The 25,525-nt window shown below is 31.4% G+C and overlaps 1 protein-coding gene across 3 annotated transcripts in view; it reads right to left on the bottom strand.

Moving 5' to 3' along the window:
• Window positions 1-4,188: 4,188 nt before the first annotated feature.
• LOC143250934 (tyrosine-protein phosphatase non-receptor type 2-like) overlaps window positions 4,189-25,525 on the bottom strand; it is a 42,362-nt gene continuing 21,025 nt past the window's right edge. The window contains exons 6-10 of one of the 3 annotated variants that reach the window (XM_076502142.1): window positions 25,201-25,410; window positions 24,352-24,549; window positions 22,299-22,669; window positions 21,376-21,486; window positions 4,189-4,443 (exon numbers count right to left, since the gene is read on the bottom strand). In XM_076502142.1, coding sequence (XP_076358257.1) covers window positions 4,383-4,443; window positions 21,376-21,486; window positions 22,299-22,669; window positions 24,352-24,549; window positions 25,201-25,410 — 951 coding nt within the window. In that variant the 3' untranslated portion in view covers window positions 4,189-4,382. Of the gene's footprint in view, window positions 4,444-21,231; window positions 21,487-22,298; window positions 22,670-24,351; window positions 24,550-25,200; window positions 25,411-25,525 lie in introns of all 3 variants that reach the window. The other 2 variants (XM_076502141.1, XM_076502143.1) reach the window with 2 other exon arrangements.

Genomic DNA, 25,525 nt, shown 5'->3' with positions numbered 1-25,525 from the left:
TTCATTCGTCTCATAAAAATATCACCAGAGGGCTGGCCGGGGCGGGGCATTTTGACGTCAGGATAGGATCAAGGGAGACGTAAGGAGAATATAATTATGATCTCCATTTTTTGGTTCTAAAAACGTCATATTTGACAAAAAATTTTCTCAGTATGATAACGTTCAAAACATGTACTCACACAAAGGAGGTTTTTTACAGCAAGTTGTTTGAAGCCAAAAAATTACGACTTAGAAAAGGTTCAGTGAGAAACACACTTATAAAAATATTACAAAACACACATAAATAATACAATACTTAAGCAAATAAAATTACAGCAAACGAGCTAATAACCCAAATATAATGAACGGAAACAGAAGCCGAGAAAACATAAAACTAGCCACGACTCTGTACACATCTGTCACCATTTCGTTTGACCTGCCCCACCAATAGTACGGCGGTATGTCTACGGATTTACAAGTTCAATTCCCCTCGGTGGGCTCAGCAGATAGCCCGATGTGGCTTTGCTATAAAAAAACAATCACAATCGTTTGACTTATGTTTCTGCGATATTATATTCTTATTTTTCTGTAGATGTGACTGAAAAAGCAGTAAAAGATTAAACAAAACAGTTCCACTGTCTATAGTTTCTTATAAATAGGCACAACAGAAGGAATTATTGAGAAAAATATTTCATCTTCAAGGTCAGACATCACAACACAAAACCATCTTTTACCTGAAGTTCTGTCAACATTTTGTACTGCTCTTTACAGTAATATTTCGCAAACCGATGATTTCTTACTTCAGATACATGGTTTAGTAGTTTCTCGAAACTTTAGTCACTCACCGAGCCAAAGAAAACATTTTTTTTTAACAATGCAGAGTAAAGTCGAACACGGCAGATAAGGGCAATTACAAAAAATTCGATTAAAGTTGAGTGTGTCAGTGAAAGAGTTAAGGACATAATACCTAGGGGAAAAACTCTGTGGCGCCCCGTTCCATTGGTGCCCTAAGCACGTGCTTATTTTGCTTAATGATTAAACCAGGGCTGGTCCAAGGGTTGGTGGTGTATCGTGTTGACTGTATGCCTTCCTTCTACTCTATCAGTTCAAAATTAGGAATAGTCAGCGCAGACATTCCTCAATAGCTTTGCGTGAAATTGAATAAACAAACATTCATAACCTAAAATATTTACACAGCCATAATTACTATCATATATGCGTGTATTGCAGTTCTTTCACAGTAAAATTAACTGAGGAATAAATGAACATATTCTCAACAAATAAACAAACAAGTGGATTTAGAGTTAAATCTTGACACTAACCCTTCTATTTTGTTTACTAATAAACATATTACAAATATATATTTTTTTCAAGATCACTACATTTCCAAGAAGATTGTTTTAGATTCTACTATTTTTTTACCTAACAATGATCTTCTGTAGACATAATGCTGTACTCCTCGCTCAATAACACCCAGTCACGACTACAGGATGTTATGTTTAATTTATTAAGGTATTAGTACTTCAATTTCAGTTTAGGTGACGACAACTGAACGAAGTTTAGTTACAAAATGATCACTATCAGTTATGGCAACTGACGCATTGTTCATTGGAATGTTTTCATGTCGTATCATTACACTATTTACAGAAGATGATGCATTGTCCCATTTCTTTATGAGGTTTATATTTTAAGAAGCTTCCACTTCCAAATCATCATTTTAATGTAATTTCTGAATTTTGACTTGCAGTCCACTTTTTGGTAAAATGTCCACATCGTGTATTATTAGATATAATTATTTTTCACATGATCTCATGCATAAATACACCAGCGGCCGAGTTAGTGTAAATGATCGAAGCGCGATCTCAGCATTATGCTTCTAAACAACTTTGATTTAAGATAAATACATACTGCATTTTTATAATTAAAAAGTGGATGTTTCAGGAAACTTAATTGTTGATTCCAAAACACGAGAAATTAGAGACAACTGAATTTGCTGTAAAAAAACAACACATTTCAAGTACGTTGATTTTTATAACGTGAATGCTTTACAATGACTGGTTTATGGTTAGATGGTCCATCACGTAGAACCATGTTACTCCACAACAGTGACATATATCTCCACCATAAGTTACAGCCGCAATTTGCCTCACACTACTATTGTTCTTGTGCGCCATTGTACTAGAAAATGCACAATTTGCGCATGTCACACAAACTTCAAATCCCTGCTTGAAACATTTAAATACAGTTGTTAAATGCATAATTTATTTTAAATTGCAATTGTTATGAGGTAAATAGGACTATTTCACTCCAAATCTTGGCCTCCACTTTATCCAATCTTAAAGGTTAAATTGCCTCAAGAAGTGCTTATTCTTCAACATCCAATAAAAGTCTACGTACAATCATTATTTTAAAAAGTAGAATTGACATTCATAATAAAACAATTTATTTTAAAACCTCTTACTTCTTCATGGCATTCATCTTAATTGGTCGAAACGCATTCAAACTTAAGGTGGTCGTCTTATCCCACCTTCCCCTATAGGCAGTTTCCTGAACAACAGTGACATCTGTAAGTTCACTGTCAAACAACGTACATGATGATCTTTCTACGATTCCACATACTTTTGTAAATACCAGGACAACAGTGTACTTCCCAAAAATAAAGACACCCCCTATTAATAATAAAGTTTCCAAACCACTTTTTACGAAATAAACAATTGTTCTTGGAACCCTGTATTAATTCATGTTGTGTGTGAATTTCGCCTGCAAGTTCCTTCTACAGTTTTGAAACTGGGGAGACCAATCTTGGCAATATGACCAGGGTTTGTTTATCTAGATGGCTTCCCTCTCCTTCCATAAGTAGAGGGATAAATGCCTTCAGACATAAAAGGAATTTAGGAGTAGGTTTGCAGTGTCATTGAACTCCAATCTGGCATCAGTATTTATGTTAACTCGAGATTTTTGGGGTACAATGTATGCATTTATGTTCATACTATCAAGTTCGAACTTGGCACATGTGCTTGGGTACGAATTTTTTTGGGGGTGGGTTAGTTACAGAAGTAATTAAGAATAATAGTGTTTGATTGGCAAACTAAGAATTTCAATCTCCAGAGAAAAACGTTAATATTTCATAACTACTTTAAATAATTTAACGGTTTGTCTTGATCTGTTTGCTTTTGATAAAAATCCTGTTTATCTGTTCAAAAAATTTAAAAGTGACATACCTCTATCAAAGTAGTTAAATTTAATTACAAACAGGGATATAATGTTAAAAAGAAACAAACAAAATATTTAAAATACAAATACTAATTGCTAGCACATAGCAATATGAAATGGTGTAATGAATAAATAAGAAATAAATTATAACTTTAAAAATGTTTTTCAATTTGCATTAAACTCACTAGCTACGTATTTAAAAACATTCGTACACTTTTTAATTTTTACGATAGCAATGTCAAACAATGAATAGCAAATTTGTTATTCAACTAAATAAAAAGGTTTTATGATTCTTTGTTTGCAGAAACCAATGCTTAAGTTTAACTTATTACTCTAACAGTTTTTTACTCGTGTGTAATCACTTTTAGGTGTAAGTTACACGTGTCTTTAATATCTCAAGTAATTATTTAGGACTTGTAAATTTATTTCTTCTTCTACAATGTTGTCACTGTTTAGGGGTTAAAAGTCTGACTTGAATGACTGAACTATCACTTTGTTCTTTTAAAATGTTGTGACTACATGTTGAAAATGTGACATGAATTACTGAAGTGGTGCATCTGCGTTTCAACAAAAACAGAAAGTGGAATTATACATTAAGATAATTTAACCTCCTTACTATCACTGTTAACCTCTTTATAGTATATTTCCTCTTTTTTTTTCTGGGAGTAAAAAAAAAAAAAGACATTTTATGTTCATAAAACCATAAGATACTATTCACTTGTTCAGAGAAGAAAATGTATAAAAATATGAATATTTTTATTGTACAAGCTGTAATAGACAATTTATTAGAAATAACTGTGGCTATGATGGAGAATTATAGATGAACTGTTTGTGTAATTTAATAAGAAATGAAAAACATGCACATCAGTGATAATTGTGGTAGAACATTTAAAAGTGATTCTTTAACCACAACTAATTTATTTCAAGCCTTTTCAGGAAGAACCAGGAATAACATGTGGTGTATACATTTACAACAAAAAATTAACTCCAAAAAAGGTCAGTTAGAGGAATTTATTGTCGGTTCTTTGGTGTAAATTACACTACGTTAAAAGGCAGACAATACATAACAGATTATTTTAGTATTCAAATTCAGACTGTACAAACGTCATTAAAATGTGCACTATATTACTCGAAAAACAAGAAAATAAACAGGGATAAAAATTAGTGGTGATTCTTCCTGAAAAGGCTCTTCAAGTTCTTGGATGCTTAGAAGGAGAATCAGTGTGGCTGTTTTCCTCCCAGTCTCTAGATCTGAAAAACAAACAGTTGAAGAAGAAGTAATAAGACAAGGTGGAAAAAAGAAAACACATGAAGAGACTCTTAAAAAAAAAAAGTACAAACCAACATCCTTGGTGTAAACTAAACGTGTAGTGATAATGTTGTATCGATACATCATCCAATATGATTTGCGCGTCTTCATGAAATTTAGCAAAATTTCAGTAAACAATCCAATTTTTTTATAGAGAATATAATAAGAATTTGTAATAAAGTATTTTTGCTAAAAATTAATGATTCATTAAAGGAAGGCGAATATCGAGTACTGCATGTTGTCATGATTTCTTTCATCAGAAACATGAATTACAAAGTACCATAACAGATATTAACCCGAGAATTTGGAAAGAAAACTCTGTGCAGTATGAAGTACTTGAGTAGTAATACAGATAAATTACAGACAAGACTACCAAACTGTCAGTAAAACTTCTGTATCTAGATACATATCGTATCAACTACTTTGATGAGATACACACCCCAGGTAGAAACCATCTTTACATTTCAGGTAAAAAATTCTCTTGCATTTAGTGGACTAAAATGTGTGACATTGGTCAAAATATCTGTTCAAAATCTACTATCTTAGTTTTAAATAGATGACATCTTATTAATGACAATAAAACCAGGAAATTTATTTATTCATTTTAATAGATTTGAAAATAATATACTTTGTCATTCCTTTAATCCCAGGAGAAAGAATATTTATTTATATTTGGGTAAATCCACCTCATACATTCCAGATTAAAAACCAGTTGTTTAACATGCACATCCAGAGAGAGAGAGACAATAATTAACATTGAGTAAGTTGTGTCATCATTTGAAACATGATATCAAATAAGTTTGAAAAGAGAATTAGATAAAACCTGCTCTTGTTTATTTTAAAACAAAAACTTAAAATACTCTCAAAACACCATTAAGTGAAAAAAATAACATTTTCATATATCAGTAACATGATGATCTTGGCACATAGCAACCTACAATTTTACTAATCTGATTGAATGTATGATTCAAGATCCATAAAGATTACCAATAAGATTCTTGTGTATATATATTCAAATGTAAAAAAAATGAAAAGAAGCTGACATACATCTAAAATGTGTATATGTTTTTAATTTTATATTTCATCATCTTTTTCCAGTTCAGTTGGAAAATATAATTAATGTGGTGATTTCTTATGGTATCTTACCAATTTTGTTTAAAATGTCATGTTTCTTTTTGTGTTAGTTTGTCACTTTAATATCAAAAATAACTGTATATTATTTGATAATTTTAAAAGAGGAATGTATACAAGCATGTTCCACACAAATTTTATAATTCATGAAATTAACCCGAAGAAATAATAATGGCTACTATTTGATACATTTTCAGAATGGCTATCACTCAGTACTATACTGTTAATGAAATAAACCTAGTGTCACCCTTGTGTACTATACATGCACTAATCTAGCCACAGTTAATTTCATGAATTAAGTCAGGTGGATATTATTGTGTAGCTATAGGATGCTACAGAAGAAAAAGAAACAACTGAGGCAGACTTTTAATTTTTTTAATACCAATGGCTAGAAATAACTATCATAAATTAGCTATGTTGTTAACCCTACTAACAATCCAAAGATGTCATTATTACCATGTGGATTTTCAGAACTTATATTTAGCATACACAAGTTTTTCGAATGGTGTTCACAAACTGTGAAAAACATTGCATAATTATAAAATTGAAGCAACAAAATAGTGTATAGAACCCGCTATAGTCTGTCAAGATAAACAAAAACACACGATTCTGGTGGTCAACAAATAAGCAACATAGGTAAAGAATTATTACTTTCCTCCATGTCATCAAAATTATATATAAACTAATAAATTCTTTATTCAAACCTCAAATGACCAGATTTTCTGAAGTTCAACGTGGGACACCTAAAACAGTTTAAATGTTAATATGTAAAATTAAGGATACATAAGGACATGACAAATCTTATGTGCAGTTATATTATGGTAGTGCTAACCAGTATTAATTTTGATAATGCAGGACATTTACGTTTATTACATCCCAAATTGGGTTCATTTTCATGTCCAGTAAAGTTTCTGGGAAAAAGGCAGCTCAAAATCAGGAAGTCTGGTTGCATTATTCAAACCTGTAAGAAGTTACAAGAAACTGAAGGAGTGCAAGTAAGAACTAATTAAACCTAATTAATGACAATTTAGGGTTAATAACATGAACTTTTCATACATTTGAAATTCAGAAAAACAAGATATCATATTTGGAGTTTGGTCATTTTATTAATAGTTTTATTTTGTTCACTGGGTGATGGTGAGATGGAGGTATTATATTTAAAAATTTCATGTAGTTTCCACCTGAATATCATTAGAACTCTTACTTGCAACATGTTTTATCACATTAAGATGGCTGTATAACTGTTTTATATAGTGGCTTTTATCTGACTAAATAACTAAATTTTTAATAAAGAAAAAAATTTAATTTAGGTGAATGTTATTAAACCATCATATGAAGTTTCTTTATGATTGATAATATATCAGCTGTAGAGCTTTATTTTCTAGTTACATAACTAGACACAATATTAGAATATTAAAAAATATGAAAGCAGAAATGACAACTTTGGGCATGTGGCAACAGAGAAACTGAAGAGTGAACAAGAACTGATGCAAGTAGCATTTTGATTCTTTACAGTTTAAAAATCCCACAGCAAAGACATTAAGTTTTTTGTGTGCCAACTTCACTTCCTTCAGTACCCCCTCAAAAAAAACAACAACAGGTAACACATATAGCAAAGATTACAGAGTAACTTGACAAATTACTTAACTCTTTCAATAGTGCCAGTGCTCTCAAAATCTCTTATAAACTAAGATATTCAAGGAGAAAGTAGTTACCTACAACATTTTGGTAAATATTCATCATTTTAGATGATCTAAAGTATTTATCAAAGAGGGAAGCTACTACTCACAGAAAAAAAGGATTCAGGTATAATCCTGATATATTGGAGTTAGATAAAAATGCATTTAGGCATATTGTTGTGATAAATATTTTTGTCCAGAGGGAATGATCAAACTGCAAGAAACACTTTAAACATAGGCTGCTATATCTTATTAGCATGACAGCACAAGCAAAGTCACAGCTACCAGTAACAAAGTCCAGCCATAATACATAGACTGCACAGCATTGAGCTGTTAACCATAACATCACTACCTCAAGAAACACTCAAGGAAACTGTCATTGTCTGCACTGTAGGATACATTCCTCGAAAGCTTTCTGGGATGTGTAGCACCTGCCAAGAGGAATTTATCCTGTCCTCAATATCCACAAATTATACATGGTACATATTTCAAGGTGAATAAACGTTGATAATCAAACACTTGTAAATTTTGCTACACAACTTGGTCAGGTTTTATTTACTGGTTTTGCTGGTGTAATTCATAAGGAAAGTTTAATGAAAATATTTCTATATATATAAAACAGAGTAAAGAAATAATAAAAAAAAAGGTTACACACGTATAATTGGAATGAAGATATAGAACTAGTAATACTGCAAATTATTTGTGTGTAAGAATCTATCATAATTCAAAAATGGGAAATATTAAAAGGTTTGAATCAAGGGAAAAAAACATTAATACATCAGTAATCTTTCAAGCTGGCACAGTCAATAATTCAATGTTTCATACTATTTAACCCTAAAGTGCAAATATATGGCTTAAAGTGTGCATGCATGACCTTTTAGAGAGTGGCATTCAAAATGCTATTTTTTAAATGTCCGAATTATCAGCTATTCATTTTGCTCCATATTGCTGATTTAGCAACAGCTCGTAGAAGACAAGACTAAATGTTAGATACAATATACAGGGTACTGAAAACAATACCATAGATACTCATTCCACAGGTTGTAGAAGTTATGTAAGTGCAACATGCAAACCATACGATAAACAAAAGTATGTTTAACCTTCATAAACATCACCTTGCACTTCAACTTATCAAAATCCGAGTTGGACTGACATACTCAAGTCATAGACATATCTCGAGAAAAAACACTTCTGTAACACATCTGATTTATTATGTACAACAGACTTGTACAATATGCTAATAGCTTTCCACATCTTGTTAGATACACAGAGTAAATTTGTAATTATACTCAGTATTCCTTCTTCAACAATGGGTCAGTCAACAACAAATATATGTAACAAATCCTCCAGGTGTATGCCATTATGACCCTAATGCCACAGGTGGTAATTTCCATCAACAGTATAATTTCCCATTTTATTTTCATCTTCATGCTTGGATACAAGCACATGTTCAATCATCCACAAAAAGCAACATGACATCAAAAGAAAATTCAGTAAATTACAAATTTTGGGAAATAAAGAAGAACCCAACCTGTGCTCCAGGAAGTGCCACACGACCCACTACTACTATTAAGCTATGTGTTCACGACTCAGGAAATGTCAAGGCTCATCCACATTGTTGAAGGTAATTAACAACTAACTGATGGTGCATCAGATAATACTGGAAAATATAATGATGTCTTCACCAGTTTTAGGAAAGAGAAGTCACGACTCATTTCATAACATTCTATATCTCACAGAATAGAACCAGTAGCAAAAAATGCTTTTCTTGTCTAGATACCTGGTGAGTTGAAAATGTTTATGTTAAGAAATCCAATTTAAGAAGTTCCAGTCAATTTGAATCTGAGTTAAAGACAACATGTAAAAGTTAGATATGACTCACTAAAATATTTCCCCAAATGGCTTCAAATTTCGGTACAACAGAAAAAAGGGATTTTTGATTTTGATCTGAAGAGGTGTTTTAAAAGATAGAAAGATACAACTTTCTTACTTCTACTTACAAAAAAAACTTAGAAGTTATAGATACTATAATGGAAGTGTCTGATAGAAGTAAAATACCACATCTTTAAAAGTAAAATCCAGTTTGCTTCAAAACAGAAGTATTACAGAAAAATGTACACGAAAACTAAAGATTTCTATGACCTTAATGTGACATACTGTCACAAAAGTATTTCTTGTGGTGATGGTAGTTATAAAACAAATGAAAATTGCAGCATGGGTTCTAGAAGATAAAAAGAAGAAACAAAATCAAGAATATATTATTGACAAAATGGAAAATTTCAAAGGTTTTCATTGCTAGAGTAAAATTAAAGAATCCTGTGGTTCCAAAATTGTTACAATCTTTACACAAAGACCATGGTCTGGAAGAGATCAAATACAAAAGAGTAACTTAAAGGAATTAGTGAAGAAACCTGAATATAAGCCTGATATAAGAAACACTTAAAAGTAGATTTTAAATCCAAGGTTGCTGGTAATAATAAATCAAATGCATTCTTTTGTGATAGTATATCTGTTAGAATGAAATGAAATAGTTTCCACATTTATGTCTAGTGCTCCTTCTGAATATACAGATAAAATATGGTTTAGTAACACAACCCCAACCAACTCTTAGAGATAGAAGACTATGAATGAATATGAAAGCCTGGAATCATTCTTGACTGTAAGGATTAATAAATGTGTGTCTGGTTAAGAAGAACACACAATTCTCTTGAAGGCTGTATGTAGGTAAAAACTACTATAAAATAAAAGGCATCAAAGTGACCAAGTGTAGTAGTTCTACACCCTAAAATCAAGATTCAAAGCAGACTAAACTTCTACAGTTGAGTGACAGCAATACTGCATCTAACAAAATCTATTGTCCTTCTTATGAAAGCTGTAGTGCAGACTTTGATTCTAAGTTCAACTTCCCATTGGTGAGACTGAGGATGAAGCAAATTAAATATATTATACATATCAATGCACATTAGTTCAGTGAAAGTTTACAACAGCATAACGACATGCAGTATGTTTCAGTCATGGCTACGAATCAGAACCAAGACTGTCACGAGGACAACAAGTTGAACCAATACGTAAGTTTCATTACAAAATGTATGATGCTTTAAGTACTAATACTTATATATAATAGAGAATCTCTATTATTACACTTGTACCAATTTTATCATGTTCAATATACACCATGTTAATGGACAAAATTTGTGATAATAAATCCTTTCATGTAAGACTGAAGTTTAATTTATTTGACTTTACATGTGATAAAGTTAGTTTTCATCTCTCCTGAGTCCTCTCTACTCACCTGAGTGATTTTTGAGGAAAGTCACTGGTGGCTTCCTGTTATTTTGTCCATATTTAACACATCATTTTGTATACCATAACTATGAGTTTATTTCACAATAATAGCAGGGATTTTATTGTATTTTTCACCATGATAGGTGTTGGGACATTAATGCAATAGAATCATTATCAATCCATTTTTACCAGTAACTTGTATTTGTTAACAAACTATTACCACCTAAAATACCATCTGATACACCATACTGTGATAAATATTTTATTAATAAAAACTTCAATCTTATATAATCAAGCACTGTTTAGTTCCAAAGCTTCTTTCACTGCAGACACCCTGACCTACTTGACTTGCTCAGCACTCCTGTTTCAATGTATAATTTTTTTTTCTAGTTTTGTTTGTAAGTTCTTAATTATTCTTCATTTGATGAAACTCTCTTTACAACTCTAACAGCTGGTCTTGAAACCACTAGAAACCATTGAACTATGTCATGGACATTATTTTTTGTATGGGTACATTAACTGTCTTGTAGTAGTTACAAGTCATGGGTTGTGTTTACATGTGGTGGGTTGACTGTTGCACCTAAGACATTGTCACACAGGTTCAGTGAAGGACTGATTTCTCTCATCATCATAAACACTAAGATTAACTGCATCTTTCAGTTTCACTTATTACAGACATCCCAAACACCAGAATTCCATTAGTGTATTCTGATGTGATGAATGCACTAATTGAATGTTCACAAAAGAACACAGTATCTCCTTCCACATGGAAGAGAAATAATAATTACATATATGATACAACAGCATCATACAGCGACTCTAATCATACAACTTAGAGGGATAGGCTAACGATTAATTACAGTTTTAACAGTGGATCCAAAATATGATTATACAGACATGAACAGTAACTGTAAATTAATGCCAAAAAAAGATAATGCCAGAACTGGGGGTTTAAAATGTGCATAATTAGTGAAAGATCAGTAACTCATCCATTACCATCATCTGAACAATCCTATAAAATATATGTAAAGAGATTATCACTGTTATGAAACAAGCTTAGTTAACTTTACCCATAATTCAGTATATTTACCTATATATATATTAGTGAACAACATACAATGCATTACATTGATACACACATGTATGTATCTACACATGTAAAAACACAAACTGTTGGAAAAGATACAATGAGTGTATACTAGGTATCTTGCATACGTTACTGTAATTGGACACACTATCCAACAAAAGAAAGAGGACACAAACCCTGACAATACTCTTCCAAATGAATACAAACTGCTATAGTTCAGGTGATATGAAAAATATGTTTTTATTTCTCTCACTCAATATTCAAATTTTTATATATAATATTTTGGTGTTTTAACTGCATGGACATCCACACAACTTCAAATATTTAACTAATATGAACTATACACATCTAAATTACAATACGGTCCCACTAAGAAATCACAGAACCCAGGAAGTACAAGTGAAGAAAAACATCATTTTAACATCATCACCAACAGGCCACTTCAGCATCATTACAATAAAACAATGAATAAGATAAGGTCAATGGAACTGTTTGAAAGGAAAAAGTCAAGAATTTAATAAATAAATAAAATTTATCTTTTATTTTAACTGTAATCAAACTCAATCATGAACTGAAAAACTAAATATAAGTTAATTCCACTACCACTTCACAAATAACTACCAAGTTTCCAAATAATAAAAGAAAACTTGAAGTTCTCTAAGCCCAAAATTTAAATCATAAGCTGGGTATAGCCTAGTTAATCAACAATACCAGTTACATGACCTTGTATTCTAGTTACCAGATGATTTCCACATATTGTTTGTGATAACTGATGAGAAAATGTTACAAAATTTACACATTGTTAGTGTGTTGCGATTTACTCTTAAACACTCATTTTCAGGTATTATTAACTTTACTGAATTTTACTTAAAAGCAAAAAAATTCACTAGTTCTTATAAGATGTTTTAGTTTAGAAGCTGTGTGAAATGGGCCTATAGTAATTAAAATAAAAAAAAAGCCCTTCAAAATTTATTAATTTAGTTTCAAGCCTTTCAACTTTGCAGTTCCAGCTAGTGTCAGATTTTCATTTCTTTCTCAAGCAGTTACAGAATATTGTAATAGTGCTGTGTGATATATTTTGGCTATCCACCTTTAAAACATTAGACACATCTAAAAATAAACAAAATAAAGTGACATGGCTGTTGTTATTATATGGGTAATCATGGATGAAATAAATTAACATGAATTATTGGACTTACATTTGGTGAAAATAAAATTTTTAAAAAACACTGGGTTTTTTATTCTGAATCTTTACATACTGATACAAATAGAACAAATAATGGACACGTGTAAATAGTCTGAAAATAAAAAGATGATTTCTGAAGAACAAAAACATGAAAAGAAATGTTTCTAACCAATAATATTTTATGTAGCTGCCTCAATAACCAACCAAGTTTTCATACTATTTAGCTCTAACACAATCATTACATGATTCATTAATGCACAACTGAAATTATGGTAATTTTAGTATAACACACAAGAACTTAAAACATGTTAATTACAAATAATATAATCCATTATTTAAAATCTTGTCTGTAATTAGTGTACTCACTAACTATAGCTCCAAATTACTTCAGACACTTGTGATTCTATGCAGTCATGTTGGTATGATATTTTCTTATAACTATGGTTTTATAAGCTAATTTCACAAATTATCTTTTGTCTTCTAAAAACACATTTCTGTTCAAGATCAAGTGACTATCATACAATACCTACACACGTATTATTAGTTATTCTCTTAATACTTCTAACACTCAGTGAAGGAATGAAAAATACTGGACTCTTAATTTACATGCAGACCATCTGATACGTACAGAAAATTTAGTTTACTTTATCTGTATACCAATGGTAACATTCACTGAAATTATAACATCAAGAAGAATAAAGACTGAAATAACAACATTCTATAAATACAGTCAAGGAGTACACGAGAATCTCCAAAAATACACCTTCAAACTTAGGGTTTAATGTGATCTTAAAACATGGGTGTTTTTCAGATTTATACAAGTGTTCGCTAAACCCTATTTTTTTTAAACACCATTGTATTCTGTTACAACTCGCATCTTTTCTTTGCTTACAATCAACAAGACACCCTCCCTACAGTATATGTATAATGAAACAAGTCATTCTGTTGTTTTACAGTTCATGTCCTTCTACCCTACAAAGAACAAGACCCCCAAAAAAACAAAACAAAATGTTTCATTCTGTTATGGTACACATCATTTTTCCTTATTGCAAACAAGACAATTTCCCCTTATAACAATACACATTACATCCTAATACAATATATATTTTCAAGTGGAGTTTAACCTATGAAAAAAGGTTTTAAACTTTGAGCTGTTTTGTGATCATGCACATTAGAAACAAGCATTTAAAATTGTTCCAGTATGTCCACATTCAGAGCAGTCATAAATTTTGCATTTAAAAATGTTGGTGAATTATGTTTCTTAAACATAGAATTAATGTTTATGCTACAAATCAAGGCTATTTCATAGAAAAAATTTACAAAACAAATACCTGGCTCAACTTTGATAAAATGCACATCAGTTTGTGCTGTCATATACATTGGTTAGCAAGTCACTAAAAGTTAAAGTGGAATAAAAACAACAAACAAGAAAAAAGACTCATTACCAAAACACTGAATTTTGCTATTAAAGAGGTAAACATGGTTAAAATTGATTTCTTAGTTAATAAATTTTGTGGACAACCAGTTTTTTATAGTTAGGTTTTAAATAATTAAATAAATTACAAAACTGAATGTTCTCATAATTTAAAATAAACCTTATACTAACTGAAACATTTACCTAGATACACAGCAAAAACAAATTGCAAAACTCTGACCTGTGATAAACACACACTTCTATATTTATGATAACATTCTTAACCCAAAACAATATTACCTAAAACGGCACATTATTACTAAAACATAATAATATGATGTAAAAATAAAAAAAACATGGAAATACATAACTACCTAAGATAAACCATTATCATGTGATATATATATATCCATTTCTAATTCTACATTATTAGACAATTATATACATTTTAAACAACTATCTAAGACCCTATTAAGATTCTACAGTCTCAAAAAACTACAAGTCAACACTAAAGAAAAATGTTTAATTCTATTATTCTAATTATATCATAATGAAGCACGAAATTAAAGTCACGAATTTACCAAAAAACTACATAACACTTTCTAATGAAACATTAACAATGATTATGTAAAAAACACTAGTTCTACTCGAGGTTTTGTAAAACAATTGCAAAGTTCACTGTACAAAGACAGTAGTCAACTTAAGACTATATACAGTACAAGAAGACAATATCCTGTTATTCAGTTACTTAAAAAAAAAAACATTCTAAAGAGTTTGAGTCCCATCTTTATTATGATTATTTTGAATAACTGCCACATGCTTAAAACAGTTTTTGACAGCTTAAACCTATTTCATTTGTAATATCTGAATTAAAGCTACGTGACAAGTGACCACCTTCATAAAAGAGTATGGAATATTTATTCCTGCAATGTAAATACTTCCACAGATCAGTTTCACACAGAATCTTAATATTTCTTACCTCTTACTAAAATAACAATTGACCTGGATTAAAAAAATACACTTACTTTATAACTTATTCTATATACAATGTTAAAGCGTAAAATTAGTTTAACCTAATCATATGAGCATGGAAACAAAGCTCCCCAAACCCATAAAAAATAACATAGAATCAAGGTGGAAATATGTTTAATAAATAATGCAAACTGGTTCAACTAAATAAATGAAACTGTTTACAAGAAATGATATATTTATATATATAAATGCATTTTTTCCATCTTACTACCTTACCTGAATCATAACACCCATAAGTGCAAAATAAAATCAATATAGAACAAAACGTCATTAGAGGAAATGTATGGGGGGTAGACTTTTTCAATAAAAATATTTACCAAATCTTGATAGTTCACTTGTTTTTCATATCAAACCTTACAAATATAATTATTATATCTTGTGTTGAAAGGTTAGTGAGACTTCAAAGTGGACAGTGAATAAACCAATTTACATTAGATTTTAAAGGTGATTTTGCATTATGTTAACCTTAAGATCATATAAGTAACTTGTCCTGAATTTCTTCTACAAGAAAAATTGAAGTTCATTAAATGTGAATTACTTCCCTTTGTAATTTGTCACACAAAGGATATTTGACATTGTTTTTATGAAATCAATGTATGAAGTACATGTATCAGTATAACCCTTAAACAACAGCCATCATCACCTGATGCTGCTACCTACAACATTCCTACTGTTTCAGGGTTAAAAGAGGTAAGCATAAATATAACCCTAGCAATACATGGTCCATGATGTGGGAGAAAGAAATGTGTCAGATTTGTGAAATGTGAAATAACAAATCATAAGCTGTTTCTTTTAAACTGTTGTTAAGTCAGTCAACAGAGCAGGTACATGAATTATGTAAAATAAAGGTATTAATTAAACAGTACATGTGATACCATATATCAGGGTTTGAAATTAATGACTCCCCTTTCTCCAGGGCATGTAAATGTTACCTGCTGGCAATAATCTTGCTATGTCTATTTCCTGAGCAGGCAGGTGATATTTTACATATAAATAATTGTTTATTGGTCATTTTTAACAGATTTTTGCTGATAATGGGCAACAACAGTCTGTAATGAAACTGAAAGTCAGGCAAAGAAGCTGCAATTTCTTTCATTAGACATCCTCCCCTTGCCACACTGGCGACACATATTGCAACATACAGATTACAAGGTTCGTGTGTAAACTAAATGGAACAGCCTTGTTTGATAGTTTCCATGTGCCGATGACATCACCTTCGGGTCACGGAATTTCAGAGCCAGCGAGTTTTGTGAACAGATACCCTCCCTCCAATATCTGGCTGCCTGCATATAATTTACATAGCCCAATAAGTCCATACATCCAATATCTGTAGTTAGCGTTTGGTTTTACCAAAGAATAGGGCTTTGTTGAAATATTTCAAAAAGCGAAAGAAATCTGATGATGAGAGTTTAGATTGAATACAGAAAGTGATATTAGTAAAGACAATAGTTGTACAAAGCAAAAGAAACTCTGTAGTGAAGATGAAAGAACTCAGAAGGATAAAAAAGTAGAGGAAAACGTAGGCACCACCATTTGTGTCAGTTGTCATAGTGGGACCATTCCTCAGCAGCATGATCAAGCAGTCTTCGATAGAACAAAAAGTATGACTTGGATAAGTGATCTCGGAGTTACCTGCCTAAATCAAAAAAGAATCCCCTTGGTTAGAGTTTGATCAAGAAACCAATGAAATATGTTTTGCAAGGCGTGCAAAAGCCACAAAAACATGTACCAGGGAAATAGTGTCTTCATAAAAGGTACCAGTAATTTTCGTCTACAAATGAACAAAGTCCACAATATAAGTGGAAGGCATACTACATGTGTTCAAGCTGCTAATGCTGAATCTAACCCACAGGTTCAGCCCATGAATTTATACATGAGAAATTTACATGCTCATAAGCTTGAGAAACTAAAAAACATTTCATTACCGCGTGTTACTTAGTAGTACCAGAACAGCCGTTTTCTCGTTTTGGGCCTTTATGCGAGTTACAGAAAATAAATGGAGTGCAGCTAGGAGACACGTACATAAATGACAAATCAGCAAAGAACTTTATCACATATTAATGATATCATGATGCAAGATGTGTACAAACTTTCACAATGCTGCAGTGTTTTCCTTCATGTCATATGGATCTACAGACACTGGAGTAATTGATGAAGAAATTGTATTTGTTAAATTTGTTAAGGCAAGAAATGTTACAAAATGTTTGGACTTGCAGGCCCCACTCAATGGTACCACCACAGGATTAAAAACAGCACTTGAAAAAGCATTTGAGACAATTGGTGTGGAGAACTGGAAAAGAAAGACAATCAATACAGGTACTGATGGTGCTTCCGTCAATACTGGAGCAGAAAATGGACTAATCACACTTCTTACTAGAGATGGAATGCCATGATTAGTTAGGGTGTGATGTGTGGCCCACCTGTTTGAAAGGGGAGTGTTGGATACTGTGAAGGAAAAGTTTTTATTGGACATAAAATACCTTTTGTTAAGACTTTACAAACAGTATAATTTGAGTGCCAAAGTAAGCAGGGAACTAAAAAGTGTCAGTGATGCTCTAGAAGAAAAAACATTAAAACCTGTGAACATTCCGAGGGACAAGATGGGCTCCTCACCTCTGTAGAGCACTTGAAAACATACAAGACTTTTCATGCTTGGTATCTTGCATGAATCTTCACTGTTGAGCTTAAGTTTCCAACGTAATCAGGCTACTCTAACTGACTCACTTGATGCACTGTTCACAAGCAGAACTATTGAGCTTAAGTTTCCAACATAATCAGGCTACTCTAACTGACTCACTTGATGCACTGTTCACAAGCAGAACTGTTGAGCTTAAGTTTCCAACATAATCAGGCTACTCTAACTGACTCACTTGATGCACTGTTCACAAGCAGAACTATTGAGCTTAAGTTTCCAACATAATCAGGCTACTCTAACTGACTCACTTGATGCACTGTTCACAAACAGAACTGTTGAGCTTAAGTTTCCAACATAATCAGGCTACTCTAACTGACTCACTTGATGCACTGTTCACAAGCAGAACTGTTGAGCTTAAGTTTCCAACATAATCAGGCTACTCTAACTGACTCACTTGATGCACTTTCTGCTTGCTTATTGAGGGCTTCAAGCATATGAATGAAGAAAATCTAAAACACGCTATCCAAGATGCTGGTGAAGACAATCAGTGGCAAGGGATTGAGCTCACCAAACATGAGCAGGATCTTCAACAGTTCAAAAATGAAAAAGAATACACATTGCAGAGTTATAGATCATACTCAGAAAAGATTTAGACCTCCTTTTATGAAGAAGGAACTAATGTAGGCAGTCATGGTGCTCGATCCAAGAGACTGGCCTTTCAATGAACCTCAAGAAGTTTTTGCTGTGTTTGGGGTAAATCAAATTAACACTGTGGCAGCTCATTTTAAACAGCCTCATTAGGTTTTAGGCTATGTGAGTGGCTTTATCTAAAGGCATTCTACAAGAAGTGAGACAACGTTCAAGGCATGGACCTTTACCACTTCTGGAATTGGATTTTTCTTCAATTCTCTGACAGATTCCCAAATTTGTGTCTTTTGGCACAACTCATTCCCACACTGCCAATGAACACAGCATGTTGTGAAAGGGTATTTTCCATTATGAAGAAAATCAAGCATGACTGGAGAACCAGTCTGGATCCAGTCATGCTATCCATGCTTAAGAGAATAGAAATAGATGGTCCAACATTGGCTGAGTTTAACTCCATGAGAGCAGTGGAGTACTGGTGGACTCAATCTCATTGTATCAGGAAGCCTAATTACCTTTATGACTAAGTCTAGTCTACCTACTACTTACCAGAGTAACTGTTTACAGTTGTTACTCAATACTAGCCCACTTTTAGACTACTTCTAGTCTATATAGTCTAGTCTACCAGGATCATTAACATGCTCAAGTGACACTTACCTGTTAATGAAGATGCTTATAATCATTATATGTGGAATAACTACAAACAACTGAAAGTTTCAATGTTTTTATTGAGTACTGTTGTATTTTGAAGTGTCAGTTTTACAGATATTAAAATGCTTATTATGTTATACTTGTGTTTTATTACTGAAGTCAGTTACTGAAATGGTATCTCTGTCTGTCATCAGTCTGTTGCAGGTTTTATTTGGGGCAGTGACTCCTAAATGTGGGCAAGCAAATATTTCGCAAAGGTTACCCTCAGGGCAAGTTGTAAAAAAAATTAGTGTCAAACATCTCATCAGATTTGTTGTAGTAATATCTTAAATACCACAGACATTGAGTTAAGAATGTGCAATACTATAGTTCATTAAATTAATTTGTATCTGCTCATCCATAAAAAAACCTTTCTTCTTTAAAAAAAGAATTGGACAGTTTTTGCCTTTTCTAGACTATTCTAATTTTACAGGTCTGTGTTGTAAAAGTTTAAAAACATCACTATAAAAAAAAACTATATTTTATCAGGAAATAAGGTACAACCTCAACTATTAAAATAAGTTTTTAAAACACATTATTAAAGTTTTTTCTTCCACTTGTGAATAAATAATGTCTTATCTATGAGTTACAAAACATTAGTTATTTCTATTAAAGTGGTTTTAATTTAACACAATACACATCAATTTAAAATATATACATTGTTTACATAAAATACAAGACAAAAACTCTGTTTTTTTGATAAAGCATACTGTGAGAGTTTGCATGTTTCTTGGTTATTTTTTTATATTTTTATTATCTTACCATTACACTTTGATGTATACTAAACTAATGCTTTATTTCTGTTCTTACAACACATAATACAACTGGAGTATATCAGCTTATTGATGAAATGACATGGAATTCTTTTATTTTGAATAAAATATAACATTAGTGCTGTCAAAGTGATTCATACAATACACACATTCACACACACATTAAATACTATAAAACCTTGACAAATGGTTGTTAACAAAAATACAAAGAAATGAAGACTAAGAAAACTGAAACTTAAACAGTACAATAAATAATACCTAAACGTTACATGTAAGGTAAAAGTAAACATCATCTTATGCTATCTCAGGTACCCAGGAAAACAGAGATAGTCTGAAATCTTGTTTGAACGACTTGTTAAAAACCCTTTCATACAATTTTGAGTACATTCTCTACTGAATTTTTGAGCTTAATTTAGTTAATATGCAAATATACTTGTCATAAGACATTATTATTAGGCCTACATTTTTCAACACTACATTCTTTACCTATTTCCTTAGAGATTATCAAGAATTAGATAAGTGTATAATGATGGTACTTCAACTACACTATGTTTGCCATATCCATTATCAATGATGCACTTTGCACAATCTAGATCTTATCAGGCAGGCTAGGACACAAAAAACATAGTAATGGATGGAATACTATTTATACAAGCCATTTGTTGGAAAAACAATTGCTATGTTGTGAATACCTTTTTGAAACTGGCAAAACAATTTTTAAAATTAATGATAATTTGTCATAATACATACTATTTTATAATTATAATCATGCTTTGTCAGCTTGGAAAAGGTAATCATACTATAACAATGTGTAAAAATATTAAGGAAATTAATAATTTTATCACTCTTATGTTACCATTTTGGGGAACAAAAATATTATGTGCTCATGTCATCTATGTTTTTATTGTTAGAGGCTTGATAACAATCAGTTTTGGAGTTTTCACATGATAAAAATATATTTATTCAAATCTGGAAGAACAAATTCATCTCATTTTTTCAAATACTACCAACAGTGAAAAAACAAACAAAAACAACTGATTTCTGTTATCACCGACTGAGATAAACACTTATGTTATCATGAGACAAAAAAAATGTTAATGACTGCATGGTCGAGAAACAACCGGACAAACGTGTCCTTCCAAATACAAAAACATGAATTAAAAAAAAACATACCTGGTCTGACCAAGTATGAAAGGTTATACTAAACAGGAAAGGTTGCATTCACTAAAAGTTTAACTTTTTACGTAGTATCGATACACCAGGACTCCTGTTCCCAACAGCAATACTAAACCTATGGAAAACTGCTTTAATAACAACCTGCGTCGTGCCCATGATTCGGAGTCTTGCTGTTTCCGGCGCATTTTTTGGACTGTTTCTGCTGTTTTCTCCAGACGTTCTTTACGTCTCCTTTTTCGTATTTCTGCATCACTGAACAAGTAGCAGGTGGAAAAAGATTAAACTCAATTATTTTCAAAAGCTGCCATTCAAAACTAACACAGATTTTAATCCTAGCAATAAAACAAATACCACCATTATTTTAAACAACAAAATTGCACAAACCTACATCCATACAATGTTACTTTTTTAATATACAGAAAAGGTTTCTGTAATTGTGTCAGTACAGCTGCTTAATTAGTTGTCAGGCTTATTTATCAATTCCACTCCACTAATTGTTTATTTACACATGAAGCTGGGACAAGTAAGAACAGTACTAATTATAAACACTAATTTTGTTAGTTGATTATTATTACAGGCCATGACACTAATGTATTTATCAGAATAATATTGAATGAATTAAAAATAACAATGAGAAGTCATAATGGCAATATTTTAACTAATTAGAAACAACTTTAATTAGTTGATTATTACTGATTAACTGGTTATTTTACACAACACTAATGAATATAATCTATGCTCATTGATAATCCAATACATAAATCAGCTTTAGTCAGTTCAAAAACAAACATTTCCCAAGGCCTACATATAGGAGAGAAATCATATTACACTGACCTAGCATGTGAACCACATTTTTCAAGGAGACAAGATTTTGCAATTCATTGACAACTAAACTTCTATTAACTCTTAGTTATTTTTTCACTTGAGCTTAAAAATTACTAGAATTTTTAAAATGAAAATTCCAATGGATTATACAATAAGTAAAAGAATCTCACACAAACAAATTCAACAATAGTTTAGTCATCAGTATGCAGATGCGTATTGGATGTTTGAAAGATACTTACGTTATGCTATTCTCTCTGAGTGATGAAGTATCATCTGCGACAACTTCATCTTCTTCTCTGGGAATATCAGCTTCTCTCAAATCTTCACTAGCTTTGAAGGAAACTACATTTTCAGATGTTACAGAATTAGGTGACATCTGCGTGGCTTCAGAGAAATTTTTCTCAATAGGTATGTCAGAAAACGGCTTGTTTCGAGGTGGCAGTGGTGGAGGCTCTGTTTTGGCATCATTTGTTTCAGTTATCCTTCGGTTCACTTCACTAACTGAAGTCTCTGGAGTAGTTACCTCTTCACAGTTTTCAGCTTCTATTATATTTTTTTTCGGCTTTTCACTTTCATTGTTATTGATTTGTTTTTCCTCAAACACTCCATCCTTAAGAAATAAATATATATTTTTTTGAGATTAATGAATTGTAAACTTTTTAATCTAAAAAACAAAACAAAACTATACTGACTTTTGATGCTCCCTTAAAAAATTCATCAACTCCAATCACAATAACAAAACAAACAAGAATAATTTACACACAATTTGTTACAAGTATGACATAATAATTCTAATAAGAACACTAAGTTTTTTCACTCATTTTCATAACATTTAAAACAGTTGCAATGTTAACAAAACATTGGTAATACTTCAATATTATAAGCTATTTCGATACAGACCCAGAGACAAAACACTGAAGAAAAAATAGATTAAAATTTGTACTTTTGATGATTTCTACTCAAATGAAGATGACATAAAAATACTAACATTTATTCAAATGAAATTATATTACCTTCCAAAAACTATTTTAAACTAAAGGCTTGAATGAAAGCTTTTCAAATGCAAATAGATTAAACATTTTATTTTAATTAGCTTTCCAACAGTAAGTGGTTTCTTATCCCAAATCCATATATTTTTATGAGCTATTCTGTTTATCATTTTTCTTTGTAACCAAAAGTTACAGCAATCTGATAATGTACTTATTCCACATCTGAAAATGATTGCTTTTGACTTTTAAGTTAAAAGTGAGACAAAAAATCAGTCTTAAGGACTAATTAATCAAATAATTTTGATAATGTAAAAAAAAAGTTGCAAAAATCAAAATTACCTAATAAATTGTTTATACTTTAGAATTTAGAAATAGTTAAAACCAATTTAACAAATGTGATTACTGTCACAAATAGGCAAGTAGAATAGTACACTATTCACCACAATGTGACAACAAGGATCTATAAGGGTACACTGTTAAGTTACTTTCTATTACATCCATCTTTTTACTTCTGCCAATTTCATTATAATCTGCAAGATTTGTATTTTATAAGAAAGTAAAAATCACAGATTGCATTGTAATAATTTTTCAGTTTGACCCACTGGAAGTACCCCTTTGTACGACATTAAATATCTAGACTAAAACATCTTAACTGGTATTTTATTTACATTTGTAAACCCATTGAATTAAACAGCCTTTTTGTATTACCAGATCCAATAGATTATAACCACATACTAATAATTTGCTACGTGAATAACTAATGCTATGCTTTGCCAAACTGAAACACAAACTAGAAATATTCACTCGGTTAACCAATTGTGACTATGGGCACTACAGGTTTGCTAAAGTGCAACAAATGAAAAAACAGTCAACATTTTCAGATTAAAGAATTACTGTAAAATTTGGTTGCTATAAAACCAAGAAATTCAAACACTGGTCACAATTTGAATTTGATGATTATCTTCAGGTCATTATCACAATTCATACACAGTCATGCTTTTTTTTTAATCAAATATTTTTGATTAAATAATCAAAATAATCAAATGCTTTTAATCAAAGCAGGCATTGTTACTTGTTACAGAATTTTAAACTACATACTTGTCCTTTTTACTGTTACACTTACACACAACTAGAAAATTCAACATTGGGCCAATAACAAGACTGAGAAGTAATGTCATAAACCACTGAGTGTACTCAATGGTGACCAATTCAAATGAAGATAAATCAGCCACTTAGCTAAGACCTTTTATGACTCAAACAAGCTTCTGTACTTTAGTTTTATAAGAAATAAAATGAATTATACCGGTAATTCATAAACACCCTTTGAAGGCACATATTCTGAAATTTTTTGGTCAGCTAAGATTTGCTTAGCTCCTTCAATTATGGCAAGGTACGAGAAACGCAGTTGATCAGGTGTTTGTATGAGTCCCATACGATACTTTCTCATTTCTAACAACACTTTCTGTACGTTTACTGTGTCTGTACTTCCACTTTCTTCGATCTATATTTGGAACAAAATTCCATTTGAACAACATTAGTCACTACCCACATCAAAAAATTATAAACAAGAAATACATAATATCAAAGTAAACAAACAATACACATGTTTATTCATCACAAATAAAGCTCTGGATTACTTACGACAATTGGACATTTTTAATATGAAAAAGTTTTAAACCAATAGAACTTATAAAATTAAAATAAGATTTTGTTTGGTACTTGAATGCAATTCATACTTTACATTTTTGCAAAAATATTTTGTAATTGTTTTTGTATTTTGTCTACGGGCCTATCAAACAAAACAAACACATTCTGTAGAAACTGCATAATGATTCTGAGACACTTCTGAAAGGACATAGACAACATATGTATGTCTTTTAAGGTTGGTTACCTCCTTTGAAAACAAAATTAATTTTATTTAACATTTTCATGAAGAGAAATGCCAAAGCCACACTCAACATCACAGATGCAATTAATAATGTTAATTTTCTATTGTTTTCAATAGTTTACAAAGACTTAAAATATCTTTATAAATTTTTGGACTTCCAATTCCAGGCAATTATTTATTTCTGCTTTCAGGCTACTGTGAGTAATACATACAAATTAACCTAAAGAAATTCTTACTTAAATCCTTAATTATGAACAAAATTACCAAAATAAGACAGGAGTCAACCAAACAAAAGGTGCCAGAACGCCCAATTCCTGCACTGCAATGAACGACTGCTGGCCCTACATTTTGGTTAAGAGCTCCAGAATCTCGGACGGCCATGAGGAAGTTGAGGAATGCTGAGGGGGATTCTGGTACTCCAAAGTCAGGCCACGTTGTGTAATGAAAATGAAGTACCATTCTAGATTCATTACTCTAGATGAAAAATCATTTCTAAGTTAATTAAGAATAAATAAACCATTTGACTGGATTCAAGTTTAAAATGTTTTAAGATGTTATTAAAACAAATACATAAGCATTATTAATTACT

This window comes from Tachypleus tridentatus, chromosome 5 (assembly GCF_004210375.1).
Source record: "Tachypleus tridentatus isolate NWPU-2018 chromosome 5, ASM421037v1, whole genome shotgun sequence".
NCBI lineage: Eukaryota > Metazoa > Arthropoda > Merostomata > Xiphosura > Limulidae > Tachypleus > Tachypleus tridentatus.
This window is presented reverse-complemented; position numbering and strand designations above follow the sequence as displayed.